General features: G+C 58.4%; 1 protein-coding gene across 2 annotated transcripts in view; it reads right to left on the reverse strand.

The window, feature by feature from the left end:
* Positions 1 to 3,616: 3,616 nt before the first annotated feature.
* Positions 3,617 to 21,761, reverse strand: part of RBM19 (RNA binding motif protein 19) — a 133,750-nt gene continuing 115,605 nt past the window's right edge. Inside the window, exons 24-26 of one of the 2 annotated variants that reach the window (XM_064578425.1) lie at positions 19,240 to 19,352; positions 11,373 to 18,617; positions 3,617 to 4,248 (exon numbers count right to left, since the gene is read on the reverse strand). In XM_064578425.1, the coding sequence (XP_064434495.1) occupies positions 18,609 to 18,617; positions 19,240 to 19,352 (122 nt within the window). In that variant the 3' untranslated portion in view covers positions 3,617 to 4,248; positions 11,373 to 18,608. The remainder of the gene's footprint in view (positions 4,249 to 11,372; positions 18,618 to 19,239; positions 19,353 to 21,761) is intronic. The other variant, XM_045887575.3, reaches the window with a different exon arrangement.

The raw sequence follows: 21,761 nt of genomic DNA on the forward strand, positions 1-21,761 counted from the left end.
ATGTCAACACGCCACAAGCTTAGGCAGAGGGCTGTGGATTCAGGATCTACAGCATTGGCACCTTCCCCTTGGGCGTGATGGTTTCTCTTGGCCCAACTGGCCCTTGACCGCAGGTCAAGGGATTCGATTAAGGGGGCAGGACTGGGACTGGCCTGCTGCCGGATGCTCGGAACCAGGGCTCACATGTTCTTCCCCTCCGGTAGAACATCACTGATGTTCTCGATGCTAGGCGATCTGGAGTTAGTGGCCGCTGTATGATTTCTATTTCAATGCATACTTCTGCTTAAGAATTTATGTGGACCTCTTGAGAGAACAAAAAACACTGAACACATTTCTTTTTTTTTCCTTCTTCTAATACGTAAAGAATTTGCACGTTCTCATAATTTCTCTCTCCTATTGCACAGAACATTTATTGTCATAATGTGCCTCAAACTCTGGAGACCTGGCGGGGAGCACAAGGGCCTTGTCAGGGGTTCTGTAGCAGCATTTTCTCCCTTCTCTCCCTCTTGTTTTCCATCATCTCTGGCTCTTTCCCCACCTACATTCAAAGAACCCATGAACTAAACCCCAGAAAGCAGTCTTTTGTACATGGGGAGGCCTGCCCCTGCCCCCAGCTTGCTTTTGGGTGAAATAAGGGTCATCGGTAAAATGAGGACCTGTGTCTATCTCGATTCACTTCCTTTTAGCCCTTCCCAGTAAAGAGGGGACTTGAAGTAGGTCAGCATTTCATACAAATCACGAACATTCCATATTCAAGTAAACGGTAGGTTCATTTTACCGTCAAGGACGGTTCTTCCACATCTGGTGCTCTGTTTCAGAATCTCAAGGCTGTTGCTTTTGAACTCAGGCACACCCACTCACTTCTCTCCAGCCCCAATTCCTTACCCGATGTACCAGCCCAGGCATGCCTTTGAAAACAAAAAACAGAAAAACCAACTAACTATGTCTTAAATGAATGGGGCCATTCCTCCCACATACTGAAAAATCTGGAGGGAGGTACCTGGTGTGGAATTTAAATGGCTTGCCTGTCTTTGTGAGTCTCTTGGCCTTTCCCTCAAGGTTGCAAAATGGCTGCTGCAGCTCCGGGCATCACATCTGAGTTAAAAGCAATAAGAAGTGGGGAAGAGTGAGGGCCTGCAGTTTCACTACCCTTTTATCAGGAAAACAAAAACTTGGGCTGGAAAGCTTCTAACAGATTTCTGCTTGGGTCTGATTGGCTAGAATGGTGTCTCAGACACTTCCAGCTGCCATGGCAGGGGGTAAGCAGGTAGAAGGCAATGCAGGCAGAGGGAGTGGGAACCAGGTGTTATCCACAGTGTCCGCCACATCCCATTTTCACCCCATCTCCTGTGCTTCACTGTTGCATCCGTGATGTCTTTCCTGTCTGAATGAATGGTGAGCCTCTGTGTAGCTGCGAATCTGTCAACTTCATCCTTCCCTCATCCGCCGCGCTGCAGGAACCGGGCCAGCTTTCAGTCCTCCACCACACGGTCTGCCTGCCTCTGGACCTTGGGACTTGCTTGTTTCTGCCCGAGATGCTGCAGCCCACCTCCAATGTCCGCGAGCATGGGGTGGCTCCCTTTCTGGATTCGATTCTTGGCTGGAAAGTTGCTTTCTAGGGCGGGCTTCCCAGATTACCCCTCGGCTGAGCCTGCCCTTTCCCTAGCCGTCACCCCTACTTGCAATTGTACATTTCTTCATTCCTGGTTTATCGTCTGTTTTCCCACAAGACTTCAGCAGGTACGTTCCCGTGCAAGGCAAGAGTACCAGGCTCTCAATGAGTATTTGTTGAATGAATAAGGGAAAGGAAAAAAACATCGATAGTCTCAGAACTGTTGGCGGGTATTGGCAAGTGGGGGCTACGGCTCAAATTAGCCCAGGACTTGAACTGCTCCTAATAGCACTGTGGTTAGGAATAAAACGTGTGTGTGCACACGCATGCTCACACACCCACACATTCCAAAGTGAAACTGAACGAGGAGAAGAGAGCAGGGGAATCTGGAGGCGTAATAAAGATGCTTTCACGTGTCCCACTGGCCTTTTTGCTTCATTCCTGGACCACGAGGCTGAGGACGGCAGCATCAGTAGACAGATGACAGAATTAATCATTTGCAGTGGCTGGCTTATTTTTAGGCCCAAATGCATTTCTTTCCATGCGGGCCCCGTGTCGCAAGCTCGTGTTCATCGGGCCACGGCATGGAGGGACCGGGCTGTGTTTCACATGCAATGCACGTACGCACCTTTGTGTGGAGCCCACCCAGCCTTGGGTTGAGGGGTCTCAGTGCACGTGTGGACACTCGTGCCCCTTCTTCACCCCGGCGACCTCCCAACTCGAAGCTGCCTTCTAAGAGTCATCTCTGTGCAAAGGCCATTTCTGCCAAACGTTAACCTTCCCAGGCCAGGGCCCTGTCTCTCATCTTTACCACCCCAGTGCCCAGCACCCAGTGGGTGCTTACTAAACCCTTGTTGCTTTCTCTAAGTATTTTATTTATTTGACAGAGAGAGAGACAGAAGGAGAGAGAGCGAGAGCAAGCACAAGCAGGGGGAGGGGTAGAGAGAGAGGAAGCAGACTCCCCGCTGAGCAGGGAGCCCCACGCAGGACTCGATCTGAAGACCCCCGGGATCATGACCTGAGCCGAAGGCAGACGCTTAACCGCCTGAGCCACCCAGGCACCCCTAAATGCTTGTTGCTTTCATGCCAAACCTCACTTTCTTCCCATCTTCCAGAAGACTCCGTGCCTTGCACGTGAAGTTTATTCAATTCAATCTGGTCTTATTAACCCCACACCAGACTGGAAGCTCTCTTCAGCAGAGGGGCGTGGCCTGGCCCCTCGTGCCCCGCCCATTGCGGAGCTCTGTGCAAGTCCATCCGCTCCCCGGAGTTGAGGCCCTCTGGAAGAGGGGGGCCCCCCGCAGAGGGGGCCTTCCCAAGGCTGGTGCACTGACCCGGCTGCCGTGAACTCAGAGCAGTGTGAGCTGCCGCATTTTGTAAAAGGAGGCTGGAAAGAAGCTTGAGGACACCTTCCTCCTCCCCTACCTTGGGCCTCCGGAATATTCTGGATCTGAGAACACCAGTGACTCCTGGAGGGAGGCATCGGACAACCGAGTGGCTGGAGAGAGAAAACAGGCACGAACGGCTTCAAGCGGCCAGGCCATCCCCTCCCCCTGCACGGTGCCCAGTCCCCCACTGCTGGGGTCTCTCCATCTAGCCAAGGTGGCTTCCCTGAGACCTCTTCCCACCCCAGCGCAGCGCTGGCCCAGCTTTCGGAGGCGCCCAGGGCGGGTGAGCTCCCGCACTGAGCATCTGCAGCTGGGCCGTCTGGGTGGAGGATGCAGGATGGGGGCCGCCTGGGCAGCCCCCACTGGGGACCTGGGTAGCATCTCCTCTGTCCAGGACAGGAGGGCAGTCGCCTGGGCCTCGGCCAGAGCCCACAGCGGACGCTCAGGCCTCTTCTCTCCAGCGATGCCATTCTCAGAACCAGGAGAGGGAATCTGAATAAAGACGAGCCGGAGAGAGCCTCCCGGCCCCCACTGCCGTTTCCAGGCGACACACGGGGGCTGTCGCGGTCGCTGTCATACAAACCCTTTTCCCGTAAGACGGCAGGTCCCACGGGGAGAAGGGGTGAAGTGGAATATTTTATCAGCCATGTACATATGTAACCAGAAATGGGGCTGAAAAGCAAAACCTCGTTTGCCTGAATAGGGGGAAGGCAGGAGGGCTGGAGAGGGCGGGCGGAGGTGGCGGGACGGGGCTTATCTCTGCAAGGTCAACAGCCAGAACACGGCTGCGGCCACAGATCTCGCCCTCCGAGTTGTCAACGGGGAAAATGCCCACACAGGGGGCTGTTCTGGGGACGCAGTTTAAACGGCATCTTGTTTTTGCGTTTGGAAATAAGAACCCAATATACATATAAAAGGTGAAGAAAGAAAAGGAAAACAAGAAAGACGTGCAGGCACAGGAGCCAGATTTCTCGCCCATGGGCCACTTGTCACTCGTGGTTTGAAGATAGTTTTGTTCCCGGGGTGGGTCAGGTCCTAAGCGCTGGTTGCCTGGGGCTGACGTTCCAGATTCATTCCACGGCATGGGCAGGTCGCTGAGATGCTCCACAGAGAGAGGCCGGCTTCCTCCTGGGGTCCGAGGAGGCTGGAGGTTGTCCAGGGATGCAGAGTGGAAGGTGCAGGCTCTCCTCTGCTCCGAAAAAGGCAGCCGTCTCTCCCCGGCCCTGGTGAGCGCCATCAGCCAAGGATCTAAAGAATGAGATTAAAATAATAATAATAATAATAATAATAATAATAATAATAATAATAATAATAATATGAAACACTTGCTTTGCCCAAGACTGAGCCTGAAAGTAACCAACCTTGCAAACGGCCACCAGCCCTCCTGCCCAGGGAAAGCCACCCCTTGCCTCGCAAGGTGCCTCGTGAAGGAGGCTGTGGTGCTGCCTGGGCTGCTGGGCGGGGAGGTCTGGGGCGGGGGGAGGGAAGAAGGCAGACCCACTTGCCGCCTGGAGCCTGGCCTGGGTGCACATTTCCAAAGAACAGACCATGCAACCGGTCAGAGGGACACCCTCCAGCGGCTCCGCCCAGACGCGCAGGGTGGGACTCCTGCCTCAGCTCATCCAAAAGTTTGCGAGGTTATTATTAAAGTTAAAGCGAAGAGGGATGGAGACGGAGAGAGAGGGAGAGGAGAGGAAAGAGAGGGCGAGCGAGGGAAATGCAAGAACCCATCTGGGCAATGCATCACATTGAAATTGCCCCGCATTAAAAATTCACCAGCCAGTGAATTTTCAAGGGATTTGTAGTAATTAGATGACAAAATGCTGGCAAATCTCAGGCTTGCCAAAGATGTTACTCAGGGGTCAAAGACTCGACACTTTCGGCTGGGTAATTTGTAAGTGTCAATCACTTGTAGCCATCAGAGAGCAGCCAGGATCTACCGGCTGCATTCTAACTAAGGCGAGACGAGCCCTCAGCCGGCCGGCTGCCAGCAAAGCCCCAGACTCCCGGACCCCCGGCCCGCCGCCCCCCGGGCACACACAGCGCCTGCCGCCCCAAGCGTCCAGGGTCCTGTTTGATTTTACTCCCCTTTTCCCTTCTCCAAAGCAGCGGGCTTGCCAGGAGTTAGCTGGATGTCCCTCCTTCAAGGAGGAGAAAGTGTCCTGCGGCCAGAGCCACGAGGGCACAATGGGGGCTTTCTGTGCTGGGGCAGGGGGGCCCTCAGCGTTCTCCTCTGTGAAGGGGGGATGAGAAGGCTCGCCTCGAAGGGTCATTCTGACCGAAGGAGGGTGCTCTCTACTGAGCCGACATTGTTACTGGCTCTGGGTCGACCTGCCCCTTGCCCCCAGAGCTGTGCCGGGCTCTGAGGCCTCAGCAGTGACCAATAACACGTCTGCGCTCGTGGAACTTTCTAGCTGGGGGCGGCAGGAGGAACAGGCGATAAACACACTGATAGCAAGTACGTCAGAGTGTGGTAAATGCTCAGAAGAAAATGAAACAAGAGTCAGGGGGATGAAGTGTGTCGGGGACACTACTGTGTACGCAGTGGGAGGGTCCTGCCGGGTGAGGTCACGTCTGAGGAGAAAACAAGGGGCAGAGGATGTGCAACAGAGGATGATTCTGTTACGGGAATCATCACGAGGCTGGAGACGGAGGGACAAAAGTGGACAGGGGTATGGGGCGGGGGGCTTAGCTCCTGCAGCCTTGGACGCTTTGAGGCCCCGTGAGGCAGGACTCAGTGCAGCCCAGCCTGGCGGGCCTCTGGTCACATCTGCCCTGGAGTCGTCGCGGAAGAGGAAGCCCACGGAAGTGCTGTGTGCGGCCCCTGGACCTGCCTGTGGGGCCGGGCCTACACTTGCCCGACGGTCTCATTCCCCCTGCCCCGGGCTGAGTGTAAGTGAGCGGCCCGGCGGCCTAGTGACTGCCTGGAGCCCAGACTGGACATGTTCCCAAGAGGATGGGCACGGAGGGAACCGCTCTCTTTCTCTCTCTCTCTCTCTCTCTCTCTCTCTCTCTCTCGATGCCCCCATCCTTCAGGGTATTTTCTGTGGAGAGCACTGTCTTTGCAGTCAGACAGACTCTGGGCCCTAAAGCCTCACTCTGCTGTTTCCAGACTGTCACGGCGGGCAAGCCACCACACCTCTCTGGGCCTCAGCTTCTGCATCTGGAAAACGGGCACATGAACCCCACTCTCACGGTTATGGACGGGCTTTAGTCTCGAGAATCTGGCCCCAGGGAGGTCCTCCACGGAAGCCTTTCTAACTCACACAGCCCCTATAAATGAAAGATGATCATGCTCCGACGGGCCATGCAAGAGTATCCCAAAGAGCAAAAGCCTTCGGAGGCGGGCCCTCCCTTTAGGGGGATGAACTGAAGGCACATCTCTGCGTTCAAAGGTAAGGAGCTGCTGGAACAAGGTGTCTTCGGACAGTTTGCTGCCCAGTGTGCAAATGTCCAAAGCGAATCTAAATGCTGGGCATCGTTATGTATTTGGTGAAGACACACACTGGGTCTGCGGAGGGGCCGGCGCTAGTATTTATAAATCACCCTCTCCCTCGAGCTTTCTGGTTATTTGTTGGTGGTGGGGGAAGGGCGTGGTGTTGGGTGTACTCAGCCCCCTCACCCGCCTCCCTCCCTGGGCCTGGGTCTCCAGCCAGCGAGCCTTCGCTGCAGGTGAAACCGCTCAAGGGGAAAATGAGAAACTTGCCGTGTTTCACGGGCAGCGGCGGGATGTGCTGGCCAACACTCACCGCGCCCCGGGCGCACAGGGAGGCCGATGCCCTGGGACTGGGGGGCCAGCACCCGCGGCCCCCACTGCACCCACGCAGGGCCCCCCTACATCTTGGAGGCACGGCGGCCCATCTATTCCCCACGGCCCCTCGAGAACGTCGCCTGGCTCTGCAGTTCAGACGGGGGCGTGTGGCACTGACCCCGCATCTGCTGGAGAATCAATGAGACCACGACTAGCTCTGCAAGTAACAGTACCCACCACCACCGTGGCTGTTATTTGCTGAGCACTTACTACGCGCTAGGCGCCTCATGGAGGCCCCTGGCGAGCGCCGTCTCAGAACCCAGTGACCAGACCTGGTCAGTGGCACCCCCGAGCCCCCGGGAAGGCGCCCCCCTCCACGTCCAGGGCCCCTCACCTGGCTCCGAGTTCCAGCCCCTCTCTCTGCCTGACAGGATGTTACATATACGGTGTGGACGGAGGCAGGCTTGTTTGCGATGGAGGCAGGTGACCTCCTCACCTCCCTGGGTCACAGAGGCCATGGCTTTTAAACTACCCGTTTGTCATCAGAAAAAGAGCCGGTGTGGTGGGGACGGTGCCTGGAGGACACTGGGGATGGGTCCTGGCCACTGAGGGTGAGCAGAGGCAGCGGCTTGTGCCGGGCACATGGCCTTCTGAAGGCTACGCCAAGCTCCCAGCAACCAGGAGCCGCATATGCCCGCGGCCTCCGCATCCTTCCACGCGCACGACCATGCAGACACGTCCCCGCGTCCCCTCAGAGCCAGGAGCCTCCTCTGCTCCCAGGACAGACACCATGTCCGTCTTCTGTCTGCTCCCCGTCCGGCCCATGGGCTCTGCAGGGCAGGGGCTGGGTCTGCGCTCCTCCCCAGGGACCCCAGGGCCCCGGGAAGGTGCTAGTCACTGTTCCTCGGAAGGAACAAAAGCATGGGGCTCTCGCATGGGCCTCGGGGATCAGAGTCAGGGAGTCTGGGCAGAACACCATGACGGCCTCTTTCTTCAGAGCTGGGCGACTCTGGGGGGGGGGATCCCCAGCACAGTCCTGAGCCTCTGTTTCCTGAACTGCCAAAGTGGGGAGGGAAATAGTGCGCATGGGCCCCTGGCCTGAAGTGAGGATTCAGTAATTGATCCTTCGACTTCATCATATCATGGAATCCCCAGGGCCTAGAACTGAACTCTCAAAGAAAGATGGCCAAGCCATTAGGACTCCGAGCCCAGCCCCGAGAACCTGGCCAAGAGGTGTCTGCAAGCCTGCCAGGGCTTCTAAAGGGGGGGCCCACTCCAGGTCGACCACGGTCCCCGAGGGAACTGCCTTTGCCTCTGGAGACAGAACGGCCGCCCCTGCTGGGAGTCGGGGGCCTGGTGTTGCTCCCGCACCCACTGTGCGGATGGGCTGGGAAGGCGGACGCCGCTCGTCCTGGCCACGAGGGGCCGTGGCACGACAGCGGTGCCCTGGGAAAGGCAAGGATGCGGGGGGCAGACCCCCACCAGCTCCCCCTGGTGCGTGAGGGAAAGGGACGGGCTCTGGCGGCCAAGTGGGCCGAGTGGTACAGCCCGGAGTGCAGACCACACACCAGCCCCGACTCCACCCCAGAGCTGTGTGGTCTTGGGCAAGGCACCCAACCTCTCGGAGTTGCCGCTTCCTCACTGCAGGTCGGGATGGGGGAAACGGCGCCCATCTCCTGGGGTGGTGGGTTAACTGAGTCATCGGTGGTTAGGGCAGTGATGACAATGGTCACGTTATCAGGACGGTGGATAAAAGCAGGATGGGGGGGCCGAGGGAGGAAGGTGACCCTCACTCTATGCCCTCGGTGCGCCAGGGGCTTCATGCGTCCCTTTCAGCCCACGGATGCCCCCTGCAGGGGGGGCCGCAGCCCAGTGAATCCTCCAAGGTGGGTGTTCTCGTCCCACCTCGAGGAGACTGAAGCACAGACAGCCCAGGGGACTCGGTCCCGAGGCCGCAGGGCTTGTAAGAGCAGAGCTGGATCTCCCCCCGAGTCTGGCCTGTTCCCAGGGGGCTGTCCTTAATCCTGATCCCCTGACCTCAGGCTGTGGGGTGGACGGAGGAGCTCAGCACCCACGGCACCCACGGCGAGTGCTCAGAACAGGCCTGGGCTCTACCCTGGCCCCCCTGGGCGCGGCTCTCCGTGGATGTGGTCAGGAGTGCCGGGAGAGGGATGCCGCCCGGTCCCAGAGGGAAGGACAGGCACCTGCCGGGGATCCCCCCCGGACCCTCGATGCCGGCCAGATGCGGGTGGGCACCAGCATCCCCGAAAGGCGGCCTCGCCTCTCCCCACCTCTCCCCCTCCTTCCACTGCAGCCTTCCCCGGAGCCTGCTCCCCACTTCCCGGGAGGGTGCCGGCTCTCGCCCATGAGCCCTGCTCCCCACGCTGTCTGTGTTGGGCTTTGCAGTTCCAGTCACATCGTGCCCGCACTTGCCTGCCGCCGCACGCCACTGCCACTCTCCTTTCCTGGACCCAGTTTGGGGTGAAAGCCTTCCTTATTAGTCAATCTGGATCCCACTTACTGTGAATTACCAGGCCTGATTGATATTCATGAGTGGATCCATCTGAAACCTCAGACAGCTGTCACATGACTCTCTGCCTTGGGGGATGTGGGGACCGAAGCAGCCCTGACACGCCGCGGTGGCCCCCAGCTGGGGACAGCGGGGGGGGGGGCTGGGAGCCGCCTCTGGCTGACACTGGTCCACCCCCAGCGGTGGCCGGGACCGGAAGGTGCCAGTGGGACCTTCCAGTCTGGATGGGCGATGACAGACGCAGGTGCCAGGGGCTCGGATGGAAAGGGACCGGCAGCCAGACTCGGCTCCCAGGCCCCGGCGCTGCAGCTTTGCACGGGCCTGTACCCCCTCTCCGCTTCCCCTCTGCTTGGCCCCCTCCCTCTCCCCCTGCAGCTGGGACGTCACTTCTCAGAGCCGCCTTCCCAGCACCCCCATCTGCACAAGACCCCTGACACTGTTCTCACGGCCACCACACTGTCCCCGCACGCACGCTGCAGGGGACCACAGTCCACGATCTCATTTCTGGCGCTGGGGGCCCGGTGCAGGGCAGCATTCTGTAAGACTCAGTGGGATGAGCAGAAGTGCTCCCCACGGACCAGGCCCTGGGCTGTGGCTCAGCACCCACCTCCTGGGGGCCTCGGAAAGCCCCCAGGAGGGACGGCCTTTTCTCCTATTTTCAGAGGAAGCAGATGCAGAGATTCGAGACCCGGGAAGCAGAATCCAGGCTGGGTGATTCTCAAGCCTGCGCTTCTGGGCCCTTGACCTCTCACCCCCAAGGGCTTGGGTTTCTGGGAAGTACTCTCATCTGGAGGGTCTGGCGGCTTTCGTTCCCGAAGCCAAGGCTCCCAGGCAAGACATGGTAAAAGTAAATACTTGACGGGCAACTTGGAGAAAGTAAAAATGCTGACAGCACTCCTCCTCCATCATTCTGCAAACCGCTTTGCAGAGTGGCGGCTGCCTGGATGGACGCGGCCAGTGCTCCATGGACATCACCGCCTGGCTGAGCAGAGGAGAGAGCCCGGAGCTGGGATGGCTTTTTGCACACGAGAAAGTCCAAGCCTGGGCTCCTCCGAGCAAGACCAAGGGGGACCTGCTTTTCAGCAGCCCCCAGAACCGCGGCTGCACCAGCTGGGTGGAGAGGCGGGGCGGTGCTGTCATCCTGATCTGGGGCTACAGAGTCAGGGTGGGAGGCCCGGGGAGGACAGAGGAGCCAGCAGAATGCAGAGAAATGAGGCTAACTCCCAAACAGTTCCCAGAGAAAATGGGGTTTGGACAGAGTCTTGAGGGCCAGAATAGACCAGATCAGGCTCCCAAGGACCCCGGGGCATCTTTTGAAGGAAGGCTGAGAGCTGTTTCCAGGCCAAGCTGAGCAGGCCGAGCCAGGGGACACAGGCCCGCCGAGGGCGGGGAGGGCATCTGTGGGTCGCCCCCAGGCAGTTCCAGGGCCCACCTAGCTGTTATGATCCAGCAGGACAGACCAGACAGTGCAGGGAAGACAAAGTGCACAGAAACTCCCCATAGGAGGGAATTAACTCGATGGTCCACTCACACCCCGGGGCTTGGCGAGTGCCCTCTAGGTCCCTTGACAGCATGAACGCTCTTGAAGCGAGAAGGCAACTGGGGAAGCCTCTCTTGCCTGGCTAGGATTTCCCTGGTTTTGGCAATGAAGACTCTCTGTCCTGTTTCTCAAGAGGCCAGACCAGGGACGACCTGGATTCCTGCGAATACTTGGTGGCTGCCTCCCCTGGTGGGTAGGGCACAAGACCCGGGCCCTGCCCTCAAAGGGCTTGCAGTCGTGGGCAGTGCCGGAGCAGTGACAAGCCGGGGGAGGACCCGAGGAAGAGCACCCGAGTCTGAGGTGGCTGGCGGGGACAGGCGAGCAGGAGGTGGCCCGAGGGATGGGCTGGGGTGGGGGCACAAGGGAGAGGGAGGCCATCCCCCTAGTCTAGACTGCAGGTGGTGCCCAAGGAGGGGTTGGCTGCAAGGCACGTTTAAGAGGTGTGTGGGGGAGGGACTGCATCCAAGCCCTGATCCCCGCCCCCCCCACTGCACCTCTGCCTCTTGGCAGTCCCCTCCCTCCACGACCGCAGGCTCTGCCACGTGGCTTACTGTGGCCATTGGGGCAGCACTGAACATGTCTTCACGTGGAAGCCAGACCCACGGGTCTCCGGGGTTTTTCACCAGGTCTAAGATAGTAGGCTTTAAACTTTTCTTGGGTTAAGAATCCAGGGAGGCACATTCTGGACCTTTGAAGGGTGCTCCTGTGGGGTCAAGAACTCAAGTCAGCTCAGAGGGTGGAAATCAGGTGGAAAATGCCCCAGGAAGAGCCCAGACATCGGTGCCAGAGGCTGCTGGCTGGCCCCACCCTCCCTCTCTTGCCTCCCGAAACTGGAGAGGGTTGAGGGCTCTGGACCCAAGCCACAGCCCCAGGTCCTGTGCGAACCACGGACGGAAGCAGGGCTGTCTGTCGGCACTCAGCAGCTTCCGTCCTTCTCCCACGGGGCCCAGGGGAAGGAGGAGATGGTCCAGTCCACCCTGCAGTGGCATATGGCACACACCCACCTTTGTCTGGCACCTTCCGGACTACGCACTGCTTCACTTCCCCAAGCCTCGGTTTCCCACTTGTGCAACGAGAGTGACAGCCTCTGCCTTGGGGCTCAGCCGACATGCCACTGAGCTTGCGACTTCAAGTGCTTTGTCAACTGCAGGGTGACACGTGGACCTATGAGGCGGCAGCGGTATGATCGCCTGGAATCTTTCTGGGGACCAGGAGAGGGGAGGGCTCCTGACAGTTCCCAAGGATGGGGCGCTGAGGCCCCAGTGGATCGTTTTCATGAAAGCTGCAATTAAGGGGAAGTGGGGTTTATTAAGGAAGCTGGAGGGGACTCAGCCCTGGCTTCTGGCGATGCTCTAATTAGATTGCAGGGCCCCTTTTATTGGGCCGCTCAGCCAGAAGGCCCTGGGCTCGGGTCTTGTGCTGGAGCACTGGGTCTCCTGGGTGGCGGGTGATGGCGCAGACCTGGGGGACACATCTTTATGTTGCTCTACCAGCAGCGATGGCTTGTACGGTGTTCACCAAGTGGCGGGGCACGGGTTTCGCCCTCATTTAATCCTTAGAACTCTGGTGAGTTGGGACTGCTGATGCTCTCAGTTCATAGATGAGGCCACCGAGGCACAGAGAGGTCAAGGAGCTGGCTCAAGGTCATGCTGCGGGTAAGGGGCAGAGTCGGGATTTGAGCCCAGAGAGCCTGGCTCGGGCTATGCTCCGAATGGGGAGTTCTGTATGGTGTGACCTTGTAGAAACCACTGGCCCCGTCTGGGGCGAGCTTTCTGAGCTGTAAAATCACAGAGGCTTGCTTTAGATTGGGACTCTGCAAACTTGATGTGAAGGGTCAGATGGTAAGTATTAGAGGCTTGGCAGGCGGTACAGTCTCTCTTGCAATTATTCAAGTCTGCTGCCGTAGCAGGAAACCAGCAGGCACCGTATGTAAACCAGTGGGCGTGGCCGTGTGCCAATAAAACTTTACACAGACAGGCAGTGGCTGGATCTGGCCCCCGGGCTGCAGTTTGCCAACCCCTGGTTTAGAACATTCATGGCTCTTCTTCACCCCTTCCATTTTACTATATTCACGGTCTAATAATTTCCTTTACACTCATACACTGTTTTTTTTTTTTTTTACCTCCTCCGTAGGAGTTTGGTGACATCGTAGGTTTGATGAGCTAGCTGTGCATTCGTATTTGCAACATGCATGTGAAAATAAACTCATACATTACAAGTTTGCCCCTGGGCTAAAATCTTCTCGTGACCCCTGAAGCCTGCACACCATGCTTTGTGAGCAGTTTACATGTTACCTTGGGTCTTCAAACCTTGGGGTGTTGAGGTGGAGGATGAATATGTGGGGGGGCCAGGCCTCACACCCTGATTTTGAACAGAGCAGTTCTGTTGTTCTCTATGTTGGGGTTCTGCATAAAGCTTTTGTTTGGAAAAGGGGGTCCTGTGGCCAAGAGAGTTTGGAACTATCTAGGGGTGGCTTAAAAATGAACTTGAAAGTTCTGAGCTTTGAGCTACGATTTACTGGCTCTGCCTACGTGGCGCTCTGAGTCCCCCACATTGCTTCTTAGATTTCTTTTTTTTTTTTTTTTTGAAGATTCTATTTATTTATTTGACAGAGACAGAGAGGGAGCTCAAGCACAAGCAGGGGGAATGGGCAGAGGGAGAGGGAGAAGCAGACTCCCCGCTGAGCAGGGAGCCCGATGTGGGGCTCGATCCCAGGACCCCAGGATCATGACCTGAGACGAAGGCAGATGCTTCATCGACTGAGCCACCCAGGCGCCCTGCTTCTTAGATTTCTTACAGAAAAGCAGATGATTTCCCATTATGCCTTTGGCCCAGCCCTCTCTGGTGAACTTGAAGCTCTTCATCTCCACCTGACGGCTTATGGTCATCTCCAACACAATGCACATTTACACCCCAACTCCTGGCGTCCCCCAGGCCAGCTCCAGCACAGGCTCACTTCTTTCTTCCCATTGCACAAGCCCCAAACCATGGGGTCAACCCTGGCTTTGCAAACCTCAGAGCTGGAACTCCGTCCGTCCCATGGGCTCCACCTTCCACACGTCTAGGACCTGGCTGTGACACTCCTGGGAGTGTCTTATGAAGCAAGTATTCCATTAATCTTTTATTAACAATATTTCCGGAAAAAAAAAAAAAGCGCTACATAGTCTTAGGGAAGCTCTGCAAAAGAGAAGCGGGGAGGGGGGACCTTCCGCAGGAGGGGAGAATGTGCTCTATTTCTGCAAGGTGCATGCACCAAAGGGTTAAAGTCATTTTCATTAAAATTTAAATTTCAGCAGGCGTTCACTCTCCCTTCCCCATCCTTTGAACGTTTGACTGGCAACCATTTCATATTTCAATCTCGGCAGAACAAATTGAATTAGATGTTGAAACCAAACTCGGCTCTGTTCACCAAAGCTTGCATGCTCGGCTTGCACTAATCCTTTCCTAGATGCTGCAGAGCACAGACAGGGGCTGCGAGCCGGCCCGGCCACAAAAGACGAAAAAAGCAAGCCGAGGAGGCAGCAAAAGAGAAGGATGGAAAACAGGCGGGCGAGGGCCACTAGAAATTGTCTTGGCCGGCCATGTGGGTCTTCAAGCCCAGGACATGGACCCACATGTGGATCTAGTTTCGGGCCTCGAATCCCCCGGCGCCCTGCTAGTGTTTGATGAATGAATACATGGGCTGAGGATGAGTGGCTGGCCTTGCGGACGCCTCTTCCTGCTCCATGTGCTGATGGTGGTTGCTGCCTGTGGCCAGGGCCCCCGGCCGCCTGGGCGCCGGCAAGAGCCCTTCCTCACACAACGAAGTCTGGGGCCTGGTCTATAAGTGCTGACCCAGGGGCTGGAGCTCGGCTCTCAGAACAGACGATTCTACCATGACAGGGGCACCCCTGCCTGTGGGTGACCCCCCTGGACTGCAGTGTTGGGAAGAGACCCAGCCATACCAGGGCCTGGGGAAGGTCTCACTTGTTTCCCAAACGCTCCCTGGCAACTGTCAGCTCATCTTCGGTCTGGCTTTGTGCACGGAATGACCAGCTGAACGATGTCCCCGCTCAGCCTGCTTTGGGGCTTGTGGGCAGAGGGCACCCTCTCCAGGCCACCTTCCTGGATGCGGGGACTCCCCATCCTGCCCCATTTCTCTGAGGTGGGCCCAGCAGGCCTGCTGTGAGCATGCCGGGCTCTGACTTCCTGGGGCATCCGCGGGTGTAATGCCCCACGCTTTCCTCTTCGTTAAATGATGGCAACGATCATGACAGCCACGATTTAGTATCGCCTAGGCTTGCCATAGTCTGCTAAATGCTTCCCACCCATGATTTTTCATTTAATTTTCAAAAAAATCCTACCAGACTAAAATTCTTCTCATACCCATTTTAAAAATATGGAAATTGAGGCAGGAGACGCTGAGACCCTGGGTGCAGGTTGCACAAGCAGTGGTGGGTGGTGCGGCCGAGATTCCCACCCCCCCCAGGTCTTCCTGGAACCAGGGCCCGTGGGTTCTGCCCACCCCTCCAGCTGCAGTACACCCCACTCTCACTGAGCTCTGTGAGACCCCCTGACTAATCCCCCGTCCTCCACCTGCAGGCAGGAGCCAGGACCCTCCTCACCCTGGGCTGTCTGTACAGGACTTTCCCCCAGCCAGGCCCAGGGGCCTCGGTGGCCTCTCCTCCTTCCCTGAGGCCGGCCCCATGTCCTTCCTACCCTTCAGGGTTCCTCGGGACTCACGCCCATGGCTGCCCCCATAGACCGCCAAGCTTCTGCAGTTCCCCGGGGTCTCCGTCTGCTCAGCCTTCTAGAGCCCCGTGTGCACAGACCAACCAAACTCCTGGCCTCCCACCTTGCTTCCGTCCGGGCCTCCTCCCTGCCTCCCTGCAGGCAGGCCCCCGCAGCTCCCCCTCTCCTCACTGTGCCTGTCAGGCAGTTCCAGAGAGGGGATTTCAGGCAGAGCCGGAGGCCAGGGGGTGACGACGCCCCCCCAACTGGAGGCTCTCGGGGAGGCAGCGGTGTTACCAGAGTCCAGGGCTGGACCCTTGGTGGGGACCCGGCACGGGACCCAGGGAGGGGGAGGAATGCCCTGGCTTCTCTCCTCCACCAGCCCCCAGATGCCCGATAGTGCCCCGAGAATCAGAGCCGGCGTTCGTGTGTGTGTGTGTGTGTGTGTGTGTATGGCCGTAGGGCACACGGCGGGGCGGGGTTCCAGCTCCGGCCTCTGCAAACGGCCAGCCCCACAGCCTTGTCAGCTCAGGTGCCCCCTCTGGCCCTGCCGTCCCACCCCGGCCATGTCCAGCCGCCAGCACCTCTTCCTAGCTCCCCCTGACCAGCCGGGGCCCACAGATCCCTGTGAGAAATGGCTGAGTCTACACGTGCATGAGGATGCTCACCTAACCCCATGGTTTATTCCTCACAGTTCTTTCCTGGATCGACTTAAGTTCTAGTGTCACTTCCTTTTTTAAAGACTTTATTTTTTGCTAGAGAGAGAGAGAGAGAGAGAGCATGTGCGCACAAGTGAGCACAGTGGCGGGGGGAGGGTCAGAGGGAGAGGCAGATTCCCTGCTGAGCAGGGAGCCCGATGTGGGGCTCGATTCCAGGACTCTGAGATCATGACCTGAGCCGAACGAACGCAGATGCTTAAGGACTGAGCCCCCCAGGTGCCCCCTATTGTCACTTCTAACTCCTCCCCGCAAGCTCCCTTCTGCAGCTTCCAGGCAGCTCCCCTTCCTCCGGGGAGGAGAGGCGGAATCCCTCCTCTGCGCCGGTGTACTTTACCTAGCTTCACCTGACCATTAACCTAGCCGTGCTTTACCTCCTTCCAGAATCATCACAACAGTGGCGGTTCCTATATAGAATTACGATTGTGTGAGTACCTCCTGGTCATTCAAGGTGGCAGTCATTTTCAAAGGGGAAGGGACAGGGCTTGGGCCACTCCCTGCACTAAATGCTGTGACTGAAAGGAACAGGGGTAGGGACGTCTGAGACAGGGGTGTGGGCGCAGGTCTGGGCATGGGAGAGGAGCAGAATGTAGCTACTTCTGATAAAGTGGTAAGGGACTGTCTCTGGGTGAGGAACAAGAATTTAAACTAAGATCTCAAAGGGGAGATTAAAAAAAAAAGAGTCAGGAAAGATGTGGGGGAAGGGGGTCCCAGGCAGAGGGAAGAGCAAGTGCAAAGGCCCTGGGGTGGGAGTGCACTGGAAAGGCCAGCACAAAGTCAGGGAGGGACGAGTGGTAGGGCCTTCTTACTGGGTGAGGAGCGTGACTTAATTCCAAGTGTGTGGGGGACCCTGAAGGGTTTTAAGCTATGACTTCCATAATCTGGTGCACAGATCCAGCTGGATCCCTCTGGCTGCTTGTGGAGAATGCAGTGCTCCTTGGTTAGGGGAAGAGAGATGAGGGTGGCATACCCCATGGACGTCCTTGGTGGAATGAAGGGGGGGTGATGGGGCACCCTAAGATCTCCAGACAGTGAGCCCCCAGGGTGGGGGGCAGAGAGGCCAGGTGGGGCAGGAAGGAGGGAAGGGGACCCGGTCTCCCAGGCTGGAGAGCTTGTGCTTGGCACCCAATACCAGGCTGCAGGAGTTGGCGGATCCTGCCCTGGGAACGTTCTAGTACTATCGTCCGAGTCAGGTAAGTGGGTGCCAATGAGGCCCCCTTGTGTGCCAGGCTCACGAGTCTGATGACCTCCAGTGGGGTGACTATACCCCCACCATCGGCCTGGCTCTGGCGGGTGTGGCAATGTGGATACGGACTGCGTGTTCAACCAGAAAGACCCACGGGCCCCTGAAGAGGACGAGTGGTGGGGAAGAATGGGGTGGGGGGCCCCAGTCACCCCCAAGACCCACGGCAACTGGGGGACCTGGTCACCTGAGGGGCTGGCCGGGGTGAGGTTTGACACTGACCCCGCCGTATAGCCCCCACCTACACGCGGTGCTCACACCTGATGTCTGTGGGCACAGCCTGCAGAAGCCGGGGAGCGAGCCACTCTGGGTTTGGCCTTTTGCCTCTGCTCCTTCCCAGGGAGGAGGCAGGACTCACCAGGAAGCGCTTGCCCCATGGGAAGTGGGGAGTGTGCTGAGCCTCACACAGCTACCGGCGCCGTGGAACTTTGCTTGGGTTCCAGGCCACTCTGCAAACTGGAGGAAGACTGGAACCTCCTTCCTCCAAAACGCACAGACCAAGTTCTATGCAAAGTCAGAAGGTTCCCGGACTCTCACCTGGAGCCCCAGCCAGAGGTGCCAAATTAAGAAGTAAACAGAAGTGCTGATGGGCATTTCCTCTGGGCTGTACTTGGATTGACTGAGGTAGACACTCATCAGGAAGGCACAATACCACCCCCACTGGACAGGAAGAGGAGCTGAGGGTCAGAGCGGACCTCACTGGTCTGAGGCTGCACAGCTGGGAACGGTGAGGCTGGGATGCAGACCCAGGTCAGAGGATCGCGCGGCTCCTTCCTCCCCACCAGCCTGCCTCCTGGCCCTCCCCCTGGGGGAGGCTGTATTTGCAGGCTGGAGTAGGTGTGTGCACTCGGGCGCCCCAAGCGTGGGATAAGCCTTTCGATGGGGCTGGGATGCATTTCTCAGAGTCCTCCACCCGTGAGTAGGGGATACCCGCCATCAGAGACGCATCTTAGGCTCAACCGGCTGGCATCTGGGCTTCGTGAGCGGCTCGGCGGCTTCCCCAGCCCTGGGGTCAGCCCCTGGTGGTCAAACCAGGGCTCAAAGCCCCCTGGGGAAGGACAGAGGCCAGGTCCCCAGCTGTGAGCACTCCCGCAGATGGCCGTAGGTGGGAACTCCAGCTAGCAGCCCTGTAGGGGAGGGCAAGAACAGAAGCTTCTGAGCCGATCTTCCGCCGCAGCTGGGGTATTTCATGGATTAACGCCGCGTGTTTTTCTCACTAAAACCGTACGCGATGGGAACAGTTTGCGACACAGACACTGGGCCCAGGGAGATTAGGTAACTGGGCCGGGGCCCCCAGCCTGTGTGGGGTGGAGAGGGGGCTTCCTGCCCCGACAGCCCAGCTGTGCAGGAGCGAGCCCCCGAGTCCCTCTGTGCCCCGACCTGCCGACCAGCAAGGTGGGGCCCTGTCTCCTGTCTGGGAGCAGCGGACGGCCAGCCTGGGGGGGGACGCAGTTTGTTCTTGCGGCTTCCAGGTCCTGGTGTGGCCATGAGAGACTTCCTAACGTGGCTGAGTCTTGCCTGTCCCCTGGCCCTTGGGTGCCGGGCACAGAGCGGATGCGTGGGGACTGCTGGAACGTGTCACCTGGGACACTGTCCCCTCTGAACTCGGGCTGGGGCAGGGTGGGGGCGCCTGCACTCCCACCTGCACCCCAAAAACGGCGCTCCCCGCCCCCCCTTCCCAGCCCACATGGCGGGAGCGCAGAAGCCGGAGCGGCTGTCCCCAGTCCCCAGGGCCCTGGAGCCACGTACCCTCTCGGTGCCAGCTCGCAGCTGAAGGGCTTGCTCCTCACTGTCGTTTTCAATGTCTTCCAGATGCTGCAGGATCTCGTCCAACACCACAGGCCGCTTTTTCTTCGGGGGCTCTGTGGGAGCCCAGATGGCAAGAGAGGAGGAGAGAACAGCCGAGAGGGGTGGAGGCGGGAAGAGAGAAATGGCAGGAAGGGAGAGGGACCGGGATGAGCAAAATGGAGGGCGGGGAGGCGAGAGAGGAAACAAGGCGCCGGGAGGGAGGAGAGCGAGCCAGAGGAGGAGGCACGAGGGACCAGAAGCCACCGCGGAAGAGAAAACACGAGAGAGGAGAGAGAAACACGGACAGTCAGTCTCCAGCTTCACCAGGGGCTGCCTCTCCGGCTCGGCCTGCCACCCCCTCCCCGGCTTCCACCCGCAGAGGAAACGGCTCCGTTTAGGAAGGGAGTGGGGAAGGCCTCTCCCGGCAGCTCAGAGGTTGATGATCTCTGCCTGCCTTGCAGGGAGCGTAACACCTTCAGAGAGGATGGGTCAAGGGAGGGCAATCACTGGGGAAACAAGTAGAAGCTTCTGCGGCTTTCCTAGAGGTTGCAGACTCTTAATGGTATAGTAGGCGGCTGATACAGCGGGTGCTCAATAAATGTTGGGTGAAATCATGCTCCGAGATTCCAGGGGAGGCACGGAGGGAAGAACAATACGAGGTGGCTCTGGAGAGGAGGGGCTATTTGCCTTGGACTTTGAAGGATGCAGAGGAGATCTCTGTGAGGAGAGGGGAAGGGGGTGCAGACGCACAGCATAACCAGAACGCACATTGGGCTCAGCACACATAGTCCCTCTGGGCCCCAAACACTACTGAGGACCTACTATGTGCTACAGCCCTATTCCTCTCACCAATCCTGCAGGTATGTATGATGATTGCCTCTTACGGGGGAGGGAGCTGAGCCGCAAACAGCGTTAAGTCTAAGGTTACTTAGCTAGAAGTGCTGGAGGCAGGATTTAAACTGAAGCAACGCCAAAGCCACAGTCTCCCGTCTCATGGGAGTCTCCGGTGCTGGCTAGGGAGTGCCAGGGAGACAGAGGGGGGCAGGAGAAGGTGAACTGGTCCCCTTGGCCTTCCCGGGAGGGATGTGGCAGGGGGAGGCTGGGCACAGGCCTGGCCGTCCCAATCCTGTCCTCAAACACCTCCTCCATGAAGTCTTCCAGGGGGACAAACAGCCCTGTGATCCTTTGTCTCAACTCCCCACTAGGCCGGGGGCTCCCGAGGGCATGTGCCTCACGTGGGTCTCTCCAGAGCCCAGCCCGGCCCCTGGCCCAGACATGCAGAATCCTGGGCCTCTTGGAGAAGGTCCTGGGCTAGTGACTTGGCCTCTCTGAACCTGTTTCTTCACCAGGTTCCTCCCAAGGTGACCGGGGCACTGACTCTGTCTCATCTTCTGCATGGCTACCTGCCTGATCCAGGCACTTTCACCCGAATCCCTGTTCCTACCACCCCCACACAGCTGGGTCCAGTCTCCACACAGCAGCCTGAGCAAACCTAGAACAGGTGCTATCGCTTGGGGTCTCAAGCTCCTATGGCTTTGCAAGGCAGGGCGAGGGAACCCTGAGTCCTCTAGTGGCATGACTTGAGCTGGCCCCTCCAACTGTGAGACCTCTGCACCTACAGGGCCGATCCCCTGTGTTTGAGCCCCAGCTCCTGCGCCCCCTCCTCAGATGCCCCCCCCCCACCTGCTATCGTGGCACTTCTTCGTTTGGGAATGGAGCTGTCCCATTCACTGCCATGTCCCCTGCCTCCGCACACGGCCTGACACCTAATGGGTGCTCACTAATGTGTGCCCGATGAGGGGAGAAGTGAATGGAGCGGGAAGGCGGGGACGCAGAGAGGCTGGGGAAGCTGTGGGAGGCTGCCCGCTCCCCCCCCCCCCCCCGGAGCCTGCAGGCCTGTATCCATCATTGTTAGTCATGGAAAGGAAGAGGGGACAGGACGGGCTGGGGGGTAGGGGTGGTAGCCCCTGGCTCAGACACATGCCTCCTCTCCCCGCTGCCTCCTCAACGCTCTTGGTTTCCTTACAATTGCCAGGCTTTGGAGGTGCACAATGGCCTCTGGAAATTGAATTTGTGGGCAGGTAATGGGAGCCGGGAAATAGAAGAGCAGCAAAATAGGGCCCACGGATGCCCCCTCCTAGTTACTAACAACGGGGGTGCGAGCTCCTGGGCCAGGCGGTGGAGCCGTGGCCTTGACCTTCAGAGCGTCTCTCGTCTTCCCCGCTGCCTGACCGCTCTGAGGCACTGGCAGGGGGGCCGGTTTCTGCCTACACCTCCTGGGGCTCAAGCTCTCAGCCAGTTCTGCCCCCGCCCACCTCCGCCTCGGACCTCCACCCCAAGTCTGGGGTATTTCTGGCCTGCAGGACGGCGGAAGCCTACTCCGCCCTCCGTCCCAGAGTCCACTCTCAAGGGGCACCCAGGGGATCAGCACCTGTGGCTCCTTTTCTCTGCCTCCGTGGTGCTGTCTCACCTGGGGAGAAGCC

The sequence above is a fragment of the Mirounga angustirostris genome, unplaced genomic scaffold (assembly GCF_029215605.1).
Source record: "Mirounga angustirostris isolate CCGP_5_RB_7025 unplaced genomic scaffold, mMirAng1.0.hap1 SCAF_14, whole genome shotgun sequence".
In the NCBI taxonomy this organism is placed as follows: Eukaryota; Metazoa; Chordata; class Mammalia; order Carnivora; family Phocidae; genus Mirounga; species Mirounga angustirostris.